This window comes from Morus notabilis, unplaced genomic scaffold, assembly GCF_000414095.1.
Source record: "Morus notabilis unplaced genomic scaffold, ASM41409v2 Scaffold503, whole genome shotgun sequence".
NCBI classification, from domain to species: Eukaryota; Viridiplantae; Streptophyta; class Magnoliopsida; order Rosales; family Moraceae; genus Morus; species Morus notabilis.
This window is the reverse complement of record NW_010366489.1, coordinates 308,522-325,567: the sequence shown is the minus strand read 5'-3', so window position 1 is coordinate 325,567 and position 17,046 is coordinate 308,522. Positions and strand designations below refer to the sequence as shown.

Below are 17,046 nucleotides of genomic sequence, written 5' to 3'. Positions count from 1 at the left end.
TTGTAAAACCATCACTGTACCAATCACAAAAGTGCCAAATTTTTCCTCGTCTCCGAGCATAACCAGATATAGACCAATACCATCTACTGAAATCCAAAACATGAAAAATAAATCCCAACCTTTGAACTGCACATAAATATCCAGTCTTTTTTGTTTTTAATTAGCAAACTTATCCATTTGTAGCCCTTCTCCATGACCATCCACTTGATTTTCAGTCTCTCAGTAGTCTGAGAAGAAGACACTGAAATCGTACAAGCAGAGTTTGAGCTTTAGATCCAAATCAATGGCAGAAACCGACCTTTCCGACGACCTCAGCGAGTGGGAGCAAATCCAATCTCCATTTTCTCATACCCGTCCCTCACATCACCAATCAACATCTCCAAGGCAAATAGACGACGATCACCAAAGCTTGCCTCTCTCTCCTCCACCGCAAGACCTCGAACCGCGTCGCTCTCCCGCTCTGCCTCCTCCACAAGAACCTAATTCGCCGTCTCCGTCGTCGTCCTCGTCGTCGCCGACGCCGGAATCTCCACCGGTGCCGCCGTCTTCCTCGTCGTCGAGGAATTCGAAGCGCGATGAGGAGGCTACTCGGAGGCGGTCGGACTCCCGGCTGGTGGCCGCGAGAGAAATCGGAAAGCGACTGAGGCTGCGGTTGGGGATTCTGAGCGCCGAGGTCCTTCGAGCGGCTTCTAAGGTCTGTAATTACTGGATGATCGCCGGAAGATTTTGGTCGGTCGTTTCGGTGGTCGGAGTTCTGACGGCGATGCTGCTGTCTCTGCTGTACGTAAAATTGAAGCCGCGATGGAGAACTCGGAGACTGCTTCGCGATGATAAGGAGCGTTTGATTCTGCTCCTAAAAGAGAAAGACGAGGTTAGTTCTTTTCCAAAACTAGATTCAACAATAAAATTAAATTTTGAAAATTCTAAGCGTAGTTCAGCTAATTTGATTGTTATGAATATGAAACAATTGGAATTGGCGTTCAGAAGATCAGCCAGCTGCTGGTTCAGATTGCTGAGATGAACGAGGCGTTATCGGCGCGACGCCGGGTTCCGGTGCTCCGAGTTGGTTGAGTGGTGATACAGGATCTAGGTGATGGCTCTCTTTCTACTTTCTACTGCAAAATCCGTCGGCGTTGTTCGTATCACGGTATACTACACCATATATATATATATATATACACACACACATATATATATATAGTCGTTTCTTCAGTTTCATTGTTTTTGTAGTTAATATCCCTGTGCAATGATACATCAATATAAGCGGTGAGCGTATGATTTTTGGCTTATCTGAAAGACCAACTTATTAGAGTTGATAAAAGAAAAGGATGTCTTTCCAATTCATTACTCGCGTTAGTTTTTCACCTTTCAGCACGACAGAAAGGATTCGTTAGGCTAGTGCTGATGAGCTGTTTGACCTACTTATTATATACAGAGAAGAAGTATTTCTGACCTCTAAAGCCTCAGGATTAGGCCGTAAGCAACTAGCAAGTAGTGGTATACTATAATATGGTTTAAGTCTTATCATAAGGCTCAAAAGTTAGCATCGCGTTTCGATGAGGTTCTTTCGCCTTGCTCTAACAAGTAAGCAAAAGTAAACTACCTTTTGAAGCGCTAGTCAATGAAACTAATGATTAACAATAGAAAGAAAGTACAGTTCCAGCTACAACAAAGTCCAAAATTCTTGGAGAATAGTTAATAAACATCAGGCAGCAAGCAGCAGAAAGTTTCCAGATAGAGAGTAAGGAATGCACCAGAAACCAGAAACCAGAAACCAGTCACAAGACCGTTAAGATCTCATTGCGTGAGAATCAAGTAAGACAAGGTAAGTCCAGCTAAATACACATCATAACTTTCCCAGAGACAAATACTCAAAAAGGAGATGGGTCTTTTTCATGCAACACTAAAAAACAACTAGATTTAACAAAAACGGGTTCCCTGTCCATTCAACAAGGGAAAAAAATAGATCTATATTCGACACATGATGATAACTGAAATCAGCAGTAACCTTAAATAAGAGTCGCACAACAAACAAAACAAGAATGGGTTAAATGAAGATCTCAATGTCTGCCTTTGAGCTGAGAATGCCGAATATCAAACTGATCTACAAACTCCAAGGGCGTAGTAGTCTCATTCCTGATCCTCCTGATCTTAGGACTCAACAACCCTCTATGGCTAAACCCATATAAATTAAGCACCTGATTGTCAGCAAAATTGAAAGCCCTCTCCATACTCTTCAAACACCTATCAACCGCATAATCTCCGTAGCTCCCACAAGGCTTACACCCCACAAAATGTGTCACAAAAGGCCATCTCTCATCACCCAAACCCGGATGATACTTCTCCATCATCTCCTCATACCTATCCACCAACCCCGCCCAATATCCATGCAAAAAGTAAGAATTCTCCACATACACCTTGTTCATCCACTGATCCTTCTTTGATATCAGCAGATAAATCAACGCAGACTGATCGTCCGCCTCGAATGCCGGCCTTCCCTTCAAATTCGCAGTCAAAATCTTTCCGGCCTCCTCGCGAATAGGCCCTTTCGGACCCATCGGAGCCCAAGCATCAAGCAAATCCAAAGACCACTGACAATTCCTAAACAGAAAACTCCCAGTGTTCAGAGCAATCCATGATTTCTGCTCAAACAACAAATCCGGGTATCCATGAATGACCATATTGTAATCATTGTACTTCGACAACGGAATCTCAAACACCATATCGGTGAACAGAGCATCACTGTCCATCCACCATATCCATTCAACCTCGGGATGAGACAACATCAATCGCCGGATCAACGGCAGTTTGGCCCAGTACCCAGCGAGCTCTTTATCTAAATGAGCCAGATTGTAAACAATCTCAATCCCATGAATCCTGCAATAGTCAATCTTGTTCTTGATCGACTTCAGAAGGTAGTGATCTCCAATGGGGTTGTCGCACGGCTTCGGAGGCGAACCGGTAACAAGCAAAACCCTAGCTTTTCCATTAATGTAGTTAGGAAACTGAGGGTTTTGCCCTAGCCAGAGCTTCCTCTCTTGGTCCCAATTCGAGATTTTGGGGCCGAGAGAGTAAGTCGCGTTGGGGTTGGTCTCGGACTCGGGGGGCTCGTCGGCGTCGGTGGGGTCGCTGTCGGAGCGAATCTCAGCGAGGATTCGGTTCGTCTCCTCGGCGATCCGCCGCACTTCGGCGTCGTCGGAGGAAGATCCGGTGAGGCTCCCGATGCCGATGGTGCCGCGGAGTACGAGGATGGTGACGAAACCGCAGAGGAGCGTGATCTTGACGTTGTTGAAGGTTTTCTTGATCTGACGGCCACGAGGAAGGGCGCGGCTTCTGGCGGTGGTGGAAAGAGCGGCGGCGGAGAACGGTGATGAGCCTCTTTTGAGGGCCGTGGAGCCGTCATGGCCCATTTTTTTTTTTTGTTTTTATTTGTCAAGGTAAAGACAAACAGAGCCTTTTTCTGTCCTGTGTGTGAATGAATGAATGGGTTAAATGATAATCATGCCGTAATCGAGATTAAAGAATTAAGAAAGATGGTGTTGGTAATGGAGTGGAAAGCTGGCTAATATTATATATTATTTTTGTTATGCAACATTGTTTGATGGAGCGAAAAGACGTGGGGAGATGTTTTGTGTTTGTTTAGTTTGAGTAGTGCTTTGGACATGGGAGGATAGCGTATTATGATTCCGTTCATTTCACCGATTTAAATTTATAATTTAAATTTTGTTATAATAAAAAAATTTTAAAAACAGTCACATTTGATTTTTTATTACAGTAAAAAATTCTCACATAAAGTCATATTTCAACTCAAATTAAAAATTTAAATTAACGAACTAAACGGATTCTAAATGGTGCATACTAGTGCCATTATTATTAATATTAAAGAAAAGTTGATAGCGTATGGTTTTTTGCGTGTAAAATGATAGCATATAGTTTTCTAATGACACATGACGTTTTTAATGGACTAATATAAAAATCAAATATCTCACTTAATAAGTGTGCATGTATACATATGATCAAAATTAGCTGCGATAATAACTATATTGTAGTTAGACAAAATTACAAATCATGCAAACATGTACCCTGTTGTCTTATTACAGCTTTTTGTTAGTGCCTTTGTTTCCTCTTGACAATATCTAAAGTTGAGAAAAACATTGACAACTGATTTAAAAATTGAAGTTCAAAGCGAGAATAATAATAATAATAATAATAAATATACTTGGAGACACAACTATAAAAATGCATTTATAGAAAAGAAAAAAAAAAAAAGAAAGGTGAGGGAAGCGCGTGCTTGTTAAGAGCATGAAGGAAGGGCCAGTCCAAACAGAGTGCAAAGTGCAAACTAGAAGATAAATCATGCCTCGCAAGGGTATGAGCGAAGGGCCAAAAGCACTAATACAACCAAAAAAATTAGAAAGCAACGAGCAAATATCTGAAACAATAGCCCTATCAAGGCCAGAAGAATTTCGTGAATTAGCAAAGGAAGTTCTTTCCTAAGTGTATGCCACGGCCACCCCATTAGATGAGTAAAGATAAAACCCTTGCTATTTTATGAAAAAAACTCCAAGGTGAGGTTGAGTTTAAAGACCGATGAACTTCAAGAAAAGCCAAACGTGCAAATATAACAAGTTTTTTTTTTTTTTTTTTTTTTTTTTTTTTTTTTTTTTTTTTTTTGCCATGCACGAAAATGAAATTCTTAGAATTTGTTGATTTTAAATGAGTATACTCTTTGTGATGGAGTATATTTGATTATTTGGGTTGAGAATTATGACTGTTAAAAACTTTAGTTGTAGCAGAAGTTATTGAAATATTTATTTATTTATTTATTTAAGTTAGAGATTGTTAGAATTTTGGCAGAATAAATGGGGAGCTTAGTCCCACATTATTTTAGAAACAAAAATGGTCTTAATCTATATAAGGAACTTAAACTTTCTATTGTCATTTGCTTCTACCGTCTTCGTTAAATGAAATGAGAAATGAGTACTTTTCTTGATTAGTGTGGCGTTTTGAAGACAATTTTTTTTTTTTTTTTTAGGAAAAACTAAAAAATACCGCATAAAATGGTTTAAAAAAAACATTATTTATGCCACTGTATTCAAAAATAAACAAGTGACGTCCAATTAATAAGAACAAAATAAAACGTCATAATGACATCTAATTATTTAGAATGACATAAATAATAAAGTTTGAAAAAATAATGGTCAAATTTGAAATTTTCTCTTTATTTTTTTAATGAAATGAAGACTGCATAGAGTAGTTTAGTGTGCTTTAAGCATTAATTAATAATCCATCAGAACTTGCAATGTGTTATGAAAAGTTTGGATGATCATATTTTGCTACATAAAACAACTTCCATTGATGAAAGTTCTGTTGAAACTTTTTGTATGAGAAGTTTTGTTTTTGTATGAGGATTTTTATTCTTGCAATTCGACATGAAGTAAGGATGGATGACTTCATCCTTGTTTCTATAAACAGGCCTTACTCCTTGTTCCAATAGAAGACAAGAAAAATCAACAAGAAATAGTTATAAGAGAGAAGAAAGGTAGGAAAAATTGAGAGAATATAAAGAAGTAAATAAAGGGTGCACAAAATTAATAAAAGAATTTTCTCTATGTATTTGTCTCTTTGCTTTTCTATTTATTTACTTTATTTATATAATAGTTTTATATTTATTCTTAATTTATAACACGTTATAGCATGAGTCTCTATCTATGGTTTCTTTTCTTATTGTTTAATAAAAAAATTCACAATTTGTGTTTGCCAGAAAGTGGGGAAGAAAAGCCAACAGTCTACGTGAAGAAAGGTTGCCTCTATTTATAGGTACATATCAAGGCACTGTAGATTATTTTTAAACTATTGTTAAATATACAAAAGTGGTAGAGATGTTTAGACTATATTCATATTTGACAACGTGCATAAAACTTTTCTGATAAGGATAATATACCATATTCCTATTTCGGGAAGTTAATTTGGAAAATTTATGTTGAGTTTGAATTTCCTTCCATAATTAAATATCTTGAATCATTGACAGGTGTTATTTTTACGGTAAAGTTTGCCGATTGTTAGTTTGATGAAAACAATGTTCTTAGCATTAGAGGAAGAAAAGAAAGAGTTAAAAAAACATAATGAAATTTTATAGAATGCATCTTCATTATCTCATTTTGATCTTTGCACAAATTAATGTGAACTAGAAGTTCAAAGAATAAGTCATTCGTAAAATATTGCAAATCAGTTGCAGATGTATTTACTGATACAAAGAAAGTGATAAAGTTACATTATACTAGCTGCTAATGTTCTGACTCATGTTAATGTTTTTGTCGGGCAAATTGAAAATAAAACAGTAAATGAATCTAAAGCATGCCTAAAATGTGGTAGATCAATTGGTTTCAAAGATAAAATCTCCAAAAGATAAAAAAAGAAAGATAAAACTGGCATTCTTGAAGAGATTGACACTCCTAGAGAGGCCATACTGTCAAAACAAATAAAGACCCAATAACTGTTGTCCCGAATAAGGCTACCCAAAAGGGGGGTGAATTGGGTTTTGAATATTTTTCGAGAGTTTATACGATTATTCGAAAATTAAAACTAAATATAGACAATTAATTGAACAAGGTACTTTTATCAAACACTTGGTGTACAGAAAATTATGTAAGTTAATGCAATAGCACAACCACTTGATGTACACAGGATGGACCAATCTAATATCATAAAAAAAGAGTTCAATAAACTTATCACGACGAGTTAAACCAATCAATGTCAGCAATCAAATTTAAAGTGCGGAAATTAAAGAGATAGAGTTAGAGAGATGCAAACGAGATTTATAGTGGTTCGACAAATAAATTTACCTACATCCACTGTCGCCGAGATATTCCGCCTCTCGACCTCTTTCACTATTCGATCGACTTTCCGGCACGATCACTCCTCTTACAAGAAGGCGAATCTTTCTACCCGAGGCTTCGCCTAACCTCTTACACAATGTCAATTTTTCACGGAGATCGACCAACCAAGTAACCCAATACCAAAGTAATGATTATGAGTAATGAAGCACTTAGTTTTACTCTCCTAATAATAGTTTTACACAGTTGAAATCACTAGGAGATGATGAACTCACACTATCACAAGATAATTCAAGGTAGGCTCAATTATGTGTGAGAGAGTTGAGGATTTAGAGAAGATGATGATTATGTAGACACAATAAAGAACTCTCTTTTTGATTTTTAAAGCTTTGAATTCGTTCTTTGTTTTTCGCAAAAATCAACTGTTGAGAAAAATAACTTTTCTCTATTTAACCTCTCTTGCCAACGGTCATATTTTTGCCCGTTTACCCAGTACCGGTCGACCGGAGCAGTTGACCGGTTGAGACAAATTTGAATTCGTGCTGTTGAACATTCTTATTGAGTGTCTGTTGAACAGAATCGGTCGACCGGAGCGGTTGACCGGTTGAGGCATCACCGGTCGACCGGTGCATTTAGCCTTCTCTGTCACCGGACGACGTAGGTTGACCGGTTGACACTTAATTTGCCTCAAATCTTCACACATTTGTACTTTTAGGCCAAATGTCATTATGCACTAAGTTTAGTCTCATTTTTTAAAGAATAACGTGAGTGTGTGCATGAGCCTAAACAAGAATTAATCACGATAGTATGAAGTCAAAATCAAATACAAGAGTAAAGAGATATTAAAAACCTATTAGTAATTGTCCAGCTTGATTTTGTTTGCTTGCTCTTGATCTTTGGTATTTTAGCACTTCAAGCCTTGAATTCCTTCTTCAATTTGCATTTGTCAATCTTGAATGTATTTGCATTGTATTCCGCAAAATGCTTCTTGAGTTGATTTATAACATTAATTACGCTAAATACACAACTCAAAATAGAATCATTAGAAACATAATACATTGTGTTTGTGATCATCAAAACATGAGAATATTCAACCTTGGGCCAACAATAACTAGTCTTGGTACCTGAAAAGATTGAAAATGTTGTCGACAACGTATTTGCATATGAAGTAGCACTTGATATAATAAAAGAAAGCAAGGATCTTCAACTAAAGTTTGTCGAAGAATGTCGACGTAGATATGACTGACCAAAATGGAAAGACCCAATCTAGGCATAACTAGATTCCCTCACAAGTGTCTGGACCTATAGTCCAAATACCTGAACATATAAAGCAGTGGGGTACAAATGGGTCTTTGTACGAAAATGAAATGAAAAAATAAAATTGTGAGATACAAAGCATGACTTGTTGTACAAGATTTCTCACAAAGACCTAGAATTGATTATGATGGACACTTATTCTCCCATGGTGGATGCAATTAACTTTCGGTATTTAATAAGTCTGACATTATCTGAAGAACTTGATATGTATTTAATGAATGTGGTAACCGCATATTTATATGGTCACTAGATAATGATATCTATATGAAAATTTCTGAAAGATTTAAGATGCCCGAAGCATCTAATTCAATACCTCGGGAAATGTATTCAATTAAATTATAAAGATCTTTATATGGATTAAAATAATCGGGATGCATGTGGTACAATTGCCTCAGCGAATATCTTTTAAAGAATGATTTTTAAACAATCTCATTTGTCCATGCGTTTTCATTAAAAAATCATACTTCATATTTGTTACCATTGTTGTGTATGTTAATGATTTGAATATTATTGGAACTCCTGAGGAACTCAAAGAGACTATAACATATTTAAAGAAAAAATTCGAGATGAATGATCTCAGAAAAATAAAATTCTTTCTCGGCTTGCAAATCGAGCATTTGACAGGTGGAATTTTCGTTCATCAGGCAACTTATACAAAAAAATTCTTAAATCGTTTTTATACGAACATGGCCTATCCATTGAGTACCCCAATGGTGGTGCGATCTCTAGACGTAAAAAATGATCCTTTTCACCCTAAAGAAGGTAATGAAGAAATCCCTAATCCTAAAGTACCATATTTGAGCGCAATTAGTGCTCTTATGTATCTTGCTAACTGTACATGTTCTGATATTGCTTTCTTAGTTACTTTACTAGCCAAGATACAACGTTGAACCAACTCAAAAACATTGGAAGATAGTTAAACATATATTCCATTATCTTTGTGGGATAATTAACATGGATTTATTTTATTCTAAATGTTCAAAATCACAATTAGTTGGTTTTGCAGATGCAAGATATTTATCTGATCCGCACAAAGCTCAATCATAAACATGATATGTGTTCACATATGATGATACAACAATATCATGGCGCTCTAGAAACTAAAACATTGCTCCTACTTCATCAAATCATGCTAAAATACTTACATTACATAAAGTGAGCCAAGAATGTGTATGGTTAAGGTCTATTGATCAACATATCCGAGAGACTTACAAATTATCCTTGAATCACGGAAACCTAACAGTAGCTTATAAAGACAATACAACATGCTTTGCTCAAGTCAAATGAGGCTATATTAAAGGCGATAGAACCAAGTATATTTCACTAAAGTTCTTCTTCACACATGAACTGCAAAAGAGGGGTGATATAGACGTTCAACAAATTCACTCATGCGACAATTTGGCTGATCTATTCACTAAGACACTTCCCACCTCAACATTTGAGAAATTGGTGCATGGTATTTGAATGCGTCGACTTAAAGATTTTTGAGGAATATTCAAACACCACCAATCATGTTTGCTTGAGGGAAGTTAATACTGTACTCTTTTTTCTTTAATTAAGGTTTTTGTCCCATTGGGTTTTACTTGATAAAGTTTTTAATGAGGTAGTATTTCTAAAGCGTAACATAAACAAGAATAGTGTACTATTTTTTCTTCACTAAGATTTTTTCCTATATAGTTTTCTCTCAGTAAGGTTTTAACTGGGCAACTTCTTGTATATGAACATCCAAAAGGGGGAATGTCATTAAAAGTTTAGATGATCATATTTTTCCTCCATAAAACAACTTTCATTGACGAAATTTTATTGGAACTTTTTGCATGAAAAGTTTTATTCTTGCAACTTATCATGAAGGATGGATGACTTCATCCTTGTTCCAGTAGAACGCAAGAAAAATCAACAAGAAATAATTGTAAAAGAGAAAAAAGAGATGAAAAACTGAAAGTAAGTGTTATGAAAGAATAGAAAGAAAAAGAAAACGAGTGTGTAAAATTAATAAAAATGTTCTCTCTATATTTGTCCCTTTACTTTCCTATTTATTTATCTTGTTTATATAATAGTTTTATATTTATCCCCAATTTATAACACAATATCCTTATTGGGAAATCACTACTCTTATAGTCAGTGTCTCCGTCTTTATAAGTCATTGTCTTTGTATGCTCCAAATTGGATTCTACGTTCTTGTACTCTTTTTGTCTCGTTAGGTGGGTTCTAAAGGCTAGTTTACAGGTTTTGTGTCTTGTGGAATGGTGGATCCAGATGTAAGTAAATTTTTTTTTTTTTGAACGAAAAATTTCATTTATAAATTAACAAATTACACAAACAGTCACAATTGACCATAAAGCATAAGGATAAACACAAATATCAAGACTCAATGAGAAATAACTCCTCGACACAAATAAAATCGAGCACGACCAAAACTCGTTAACAAGAACCACTACAGTCGATGAATAAAATCAGTCGACCGAGACCAAACCCCTAATAATGGGGATACAAGTGACACGACCTAGAAACAAATTAAGTGTAGACAAACACACACACCATTGATAACCAACGCACACGGGTGGGACACAAACAAAATTAAAATGTAAGGAAACCACATCCGTTATTACAATACGTAAACTTTAAGAAAATAACGCATTTATTAAAATTAACAAAAGACTATGAAACCAACGAATAACCTTAGCCATACTGAAATAAATGCCAACACAAGCCAACAACCATTGTATGGAAGTCAAAGAAACCAGATTTGAGCAGAATCATCGCAATAGAAGTGCAACCGCCACCGATAAAGTTGAGTGCAAAAATAACTCGAACGATATCCTTGCACCACATATCCACCAACAACCTTCCGCTCCTCACTCAATCTACGCCTCCATCACCAATGGACCGCTCCCATCAACCACCGACCACACCTGCACGACCTCAGTCATCTCAAGGGGCAAGAGTTTAACAACCAACCAATGGCGATGTCAAATTCTGATCCTAAGAAGAGATTGTGAACTCGAAACATTAGCCGCTTCACAGATAGAGAAAAGGAGAGTGAAGAGAAATAATATATAGTTTTTGCTCCCTAAGCTTGCTTAATAAAATTGTCTTTTAACCTTTGGGGCGATTTGCTCTTGGGCCCATTTAGAAATTTGAAATGGATGAATGCAAATCAACGTGAAAGGTTATATTTTCATCTAAAACTTGTCATTACATTTGATATTAAAATTTAACATAATCACATATTCGTAAAAGAAAGGGGTGCCTAAATTGAGGGCTCTATTAGGATCATTCCTCACAATTGTGGAATTTAGATTAGATAATATATAATATATGAGATTGAATATCTTAAGAGAATTCTTTAAAGTTCTACTCTTATGCGCATTTCGTAAACGTCAAAGTTATATATATATATATATATATATATATATATATATATTTGTAATGCTATAAAATAGGAATGATATTGAACATCATAAACTATTAATAAATAAATCTCGTAATATAAAACCCATAAATAACACATCTTTTATTAATTGTTTTTTTAATGAACATTTTTTATTAATTGTAGGTTTAGGAGGTAGTTCCAAAAAAATTTTAAAATTAAATACTCCCGGTAGTGGGGTGCTCCCACCGTGAAATTCCACATTTTATTCCCCAAAAAAACCCATTTATCAGTACATGTGTGACTGCGTGAGAAAGGTTAACGACGCTTTTTTTATTTACTATTTAATATGTAGATTTTATTATCTTATTTTTTTAAATAATAATATATTATATTAATAAAGTTCACATATTAAATAATAAGTGGTGAGACAAAAAAATGACAAAAAAGTGTTGTTAATATTTTTAAGTCCGTTTAATTCGTTGATTTGAATTTTTAATTTGAGTTGAGATGTGATTTTATATGAAAATTTTTTATTATAGTTAAAAAATTAGATGAGACTGTTTTTTAGAATTTTTTATAATAATAAAATTTAAATTCTAAACAGCAAAATCAATTGAACCCGTTTACTTCGCTGATTTGAGTTTGTAATTCGAATTGATATGTGATTTTATATGAGAACTTTTTACTGTAATAAAAAAATTAAATGTGACTATTTTTTAAAATATTTTACTATAATAAAACTCAAATTTTAAATTCAAATAAGTGAAATAAATGCGCCTTAGCCTCTGTATACATCAATATTCAATCCTAACTGTGAGCGCGTTGCTCCAACATAACTGCCACGTTACCAAATCTAGTCATAAGAATTCAGAATTGGACGCGAATCTCATCCGGTTCGCGAATTTACGGTTCTGCAGGCAACTTGGAAACGAACCCAGATCAGAGTCCAGAGATCGTTCGTCGTCCTTCTGATTTGTGCAGAGTTTAGGGTATTCAGACGTCAACTGATCAAGAAAAAGAGTCCGCAGGCCAAAGATGAGCGAGGTCTTCGAAGGCTACGAGCGTCAGTACTGCGAGCTCTCCGCTAATCTCTCCCGGAAATGCAATTCCGCCGCCATTCTTTCCGATCAAGGTAATCTCATTCAAAATTCGTCTTATTGTGTTTGTTTTATCCAGGTTTTTCTGCTAGTTTCGTTCGATTTTGATGTTGATTATTCCGATCGGCCTCCGATTACAATCTAGTGAACTGCTCAATTTCTCAATTTAGGGTTTTTAACTGGTTCATGTTTATTTGCTCCGTTGAATCTGAGTTGATTGCAGAGCAGAAGCAGCAGAAGCTTTCCGAGATTAAAACTGGAATTGATGAAGCTGATGTTCTGGTAACATTAGGAAAATTTCGATCTTTTTCTTGTCATTTCTGAAATTTTATGCGCTTTATGATTTTTTTTTCCTTGGTGGTTTGACAGATTCGGAAAATGGATCTGGAAGCAAGAAGTTTGCAGCCAAGTGTGAAGGTTGTGCTTCTTGCTAAATTAAGAGAATATAAATCTGATCTGAATCAGTTGAAAAAAGAATTCAAGAGAGTGACATCGCCTAATGCCAATCAAGCTGCCCGTGAGGAGTTGTTGGAGTATGGAAATGCGGATGCTCTTTCGGTATGCCTTTTATCAATAAATTTGCTTGCTCACTCTTCTTTTAGCTTAAATTGGGGGCATTTGATATGCGAGTATTTTGTATTTACCATTATGTTATCTTGCTCAATGAGTTTTGAGCTTGTTTTGATATGTTCTCTGTTGAAGCCTCTGCTGCTGAGCACTAGTCCTAGACGTCTTTTGAGAAATTTGGCACACAATTTGAAGAAAGAACTATATTTAGCTGAGGGCTTAAGAGGTTGGGACTTGAAACTAGTTATCCAGATTCTAATTCCGTCATCCACGCCTAGCAAACTCAATCAGGATCACTTAACTGCTGTGATTGGGTAGTTTTAAGAGTTTCTTTGTCTGGGTGTGAGAAAGTGCAATCAATCTCCCAGAGTTAAGGCATCCTTGTAACTATTGGCGCAAATAGCTTTCTTTTTGTAATTCTGTATGTGCGATGGTGAACAGAAATTGCTGAATGCCTTTTTTTTTTTTTTTTTTTTTTTTCCAAATATTTCTCTCTCCCATAGAAACCTCTTATTCAAAGCAACTTATATTAGGCATTTTCCTTCCAGGCTATCTTGTTTCATGGTTGAACTTTCGAATCCCTCCTAATAATCCTCTAACTGACTCCATATGTTTTCTTGTCTTCTTTTTTTTTTTTCTTTTCTTTTCTGTTTTTTTTTTTAGTTAACGACACTGTTGTTAACATTTTGGTCGTTATGGCCATGGCTCTCGCAAAAGTATCTTATATAAATGGAACCTGGTTTCTCATATAACATTTTGGCTGCTCTGATGATTTTCTAGTCTGGGTTGAACTTTTGATCAAGTATCCCAACTCTTTACTGACCTTACAACGTGTTAATGATAGAAGTATCCGTTTTGATTTGTTTAAAACGTATTGCTTGAAAATTATGAACAATTATGCAGGCTTCTGCCGGACAAAGAGAGAGACTGGCAATGTCAGTAGAGAGATTAAATGAGTCAAGTGAGAGAATTACAGAGAGCAGAAGGACCATATTGGAGACTGAAGAGCTTGGTATCTCAATTCTCCAAGATTTGCATCAACAACGTGAAACTCTTCTTCACTCCCATAAGAAGGTATGCTTTTACTGGATTTTATCTTTAGGTAATGATTCATTCTCACTTGGAATTTTATCTTTAGGTTTCCCATGTCTTGAGTAAGATGGACCGTTAACATTTGACCTATGCCTCTTTGTGATGCTGAATTTATTAACCTTTTTCTTGCAGCTTCACGGAGTAGATGATGCCATCGACAAGAGTAAAAAAGTCTTAACTGCGATGTCACGAAGAATGACCAAGCACAAATGGATCGTTGGCTCAATCATTGGAGCTCTTATTGTTGCAGTCATCTTAATTCTGTATTTTAAGCTCTTTCAAAGTTAACGACTACCCGCCATTCCTTGTATTGCAGGTGATTCTGCGATATGCGTTCTAGTGCTCCTTTGCTTATTGCTTAGGATCATATCACCCATTATACTTGCCCTTCGCTATACTTTTTCACACAATTTGTAAGTATACAATTTGTCATTGCACACCACGGACAATTCATACACTTTCGTTTGTATAATTTCACTCAGTGCCCCGTTGCGGGCCTCTGTTGTATGAATTTCGTAGGATTTTTTTTAAAATGGTTCTGTGGAACATCCCAACTTAGTCTTTTGTGAAATAACTATAGGAAAGTTAGGGAAATATATGCTTGTTTTTGGTGTTAATTCTCTTTCTTTTTATTCCATTGTCTGTAATATCATATCAGCTCCGAACTCTCAACACTCAACTCTTATTTGCATATTAGTGTTGTGTCTGGGTGCTCAAATATATGTTAATACATAAGGGTTTCTTGGACAAAAGCAATTTGTTGTGATTGGATCTCACGAGCGAAATATCAGGAGATGAGGTACACTTGTAGGTCTCGTTCATTTCATTGATTCGAGTTTTCAGTTTTAAATTTTTACAGTAAAAAGTTTTTAGAAAGTGTCACATCTAACTTTTTCTGTTATAGTGAAAAGCTCTCAGAAAATGTCACATCTCAGCTCGAATTGAAAACTCGAATTCGCGAAGTGAATGAGGTCGTAAAAACTATTTAGGATTTCAATCAGTCTTTAAGTAGTGATTAAGGTCACTAACAAAAAAAAGGTAGTGATTAAGGATTTGAATCCTCTTTAGCAAAAAATTAAGACATCGTTTGCTTCGCGGATTTGAGTTTTCAATTCGAGCTGAGATGTGACATTTTCTGAGAGCTTTTAACTGTAAAAATTTAAAACTGAAAACTCGAATCGGTGAAATGAATGAGGCCTAGATTAGATTTGTACACGTGGACGTAGCTTGACCAGATTATAACGAATCATCACAGATTAAGGTCCCGTTTATTTCACTGATTCGAGTTTTATTAGAATAAAATTCTCAAAAACAGTTAAATTAAACTTTTTTATTACAGTCTAAAATTATCACATAAAATTACATCTCAACTCAAATTCTAAAATTAAATTTATACAGATGGATTGCAAAAATCCACTGTTATTATTATTATTTTTTTCTTTTTGAAATACCATTATTATTATTATTATTATTATTATTATTATTATTTTCAAATTTTCCGATTTGAGACTAGACCAGTTTCCCGGGACCCACCATGGCAGACCAAAAAATATCGGCAGACGGCAGATAGCAGATAGATCCACAGCTAGATTCGCAAACCCAACTTTCCTTCTTCAACCATCCTTCCTTTCTGTTACGTTTTTTCTCTGTTCACGCAGTCTTTCACGCAGAGAAGTCGTATCTATCTTCTCACATACTCATAAATAATAATAATAATATAATATCGCCCAGAAACTGTTTGACAAAAGTACACAACAAATTTAGCGTAAACAGGAATTCATATCTTCCTTGCTATTACTATTCACCGTTCCAACGCCACCATGGATTCGCTCTCTTCGGTCTCGCCTTCTTTAGTTCTACCGCCGAGCAACTCGCTCTGTTCGCGGCGGCGTCGGCTCGATTTCTCGCCGTGTGGCTTGAGGATTGGTTGTGGAAGCCGTCGTCTGTATTCTCTGTTTGGATTGCCGTGCTCGCCGGAGCCTTGCGGGAGAAGATGGAGACGCGGCTTTTCTAGCAAATTGGGAGGTGGCGGAGCGGCGGAATATGAGGAGGAAAACGGCGACGGGAGCGAGGAGGTGGAAAGGGCGCTTCACTTGGACGGGACAATTCCGGGGACTTCGGACGAGTTCGTGAAGAGAGTCTCGTCCCGCGCCTACGACATGCGCCGACATCTCCAACAATCGTTTGACAGCAGCAGCTATGATGGTATAAGAAATTTATTGACTCAGTTTGTGATATTGTTTCCCTTTTTCAATATTTTTTCTTCCATTATGTTCTTAGTTTTTTGTTCTAATTATGCCAGTGTGCTTCTTTTTTTTTTTTTTTTTTTTTTTTTCGAGTATCGTGTGCTTGTTTTGTTGGTTGCTTTGAGTTTAAAAGTATTGGTACTTTTCTTGATTATTCATTGGAAATGGTGTGCTATTGGTGCGTTTGTGATTGTCAACAATACTTAAAATTACATGTAGATGCAAAATAGAATGAAGACTTCTTTTGATTATATGGTTTTTCTTACGACTCAATAATTGACTACATTTTTAGTTTAGCTGTTTTGGTTTTTGTCAAATTAGCTTAGATTGTTGTTACTTTCCACTAGTGTGATCATTTGTCGTTACTTGCCAAATGAACATGAACAGCTGTGTTTTTTTATTTTTTTTAATATTGAATTTATACTAAGAAATAGAGTGTTCATATATATTATCATATATAAACATCACAAGATTTTTGATGCTTCTAAAGAATGTTTAAAAATTTCTTAAACGGACCT

General features: G+C 35.8%; 4 protein-coding genes across 8 annotated transcripts in view; 3 read left to right on the top strand and 1 right to left on the bottom strand.

Moving 5' to 3' along the window:
- On the top strand, nt 1-5,833 carry LOC21398786 (CASP-like protein 4A1). Of its 5 annotated transcripts, none has more exons than XR_002903293.1 (3): nt 2-871; nt 985-1,147; nt 5,765-5,833. XR_002903293.1 is itself a non-coding variant. In XM_024173650.1 (2 exons), the coding sequence occupies exons 1-2, from the start codon at nt 284-286 to the stop codon at nt 1,069-1,071; spliced, it is 672 nt and encodes a 223-aa protein (XP_024029418.1). In that variant the 5' UTR covers nt 1-283; the 3' UTR covers nt 1,072-1,289. The 5 variants fall into 5 exon arrangements, 2 of the variants coding, with proteins under 2 accessions (XP_024029418.1, XP_010108714.1); XR_002903294.1 differs by lacking the exon at nt 5,765-5,833 and adding an exon at nt 2,454-2,477; XR_002903295.1 differs by lacking the exon at nt 5,765-5,833 and adding an exon at nt 2,451-2,468.
- Nucleotides 1,471-3,516, bottom strand: LOC21398785 (probable xyloglucan 6-xylosyltransferase 5). The gene has a single exon (XM_010110411.2). It carries the CDS (start codon nt 3,408-3,410, stop codon nt 2,061-2,063), a length of 1,350 nt encoding a protein of 449 aa, XP_010108713.1. The 5' UTR covers nt 3,411-3,516; the 3' UTR covers nt 1,471-2,060.
- Nucleotides 5,834-12,349: 6,516 nt separating the features above from the next.
- On the top strand, nt 12,350-14,899 carry LOC21398783 (vesicle transport v-SNARE 12). The gene is made up of 5 exons (XM_024173660.1): nt 12,350-12,658; nt 12,847-12,905; nt 12,993-13,181; nt 14,094-14,264; nt 14,415-14,899. Exons 1-5 carry the CDS (start codon nt 12,562-12,564, stop codon nt 14,568-14,570), a joined length of 672 nt encoding a protein of 223 aa, XP_024029428.1. The 5' UTR covers nt 12,350-12,561; the 3' UTR covers nt 14,571-14,899.
- A 933-nt stretch (nt 14,900-15,832) lies between these two features.
- Nucleotides 15,833-17,046, top strand: part of LOC21398782 — a 3,220-nt gene continuing 2,006 nt past the window's right edge. Inside the window, exon 1 of the mRNA XM_010110408.2 lies at nt 15,833-16,487. Within this exon, the coding sequence (XP_010108710.1) occupies nt 16,103-16,487 (385 nt within the window). The 5' untranslated portion in view covers nt 15,833-16,102. The remainder of the gene's footprint in view (nt 16,488-17,046) is intronic.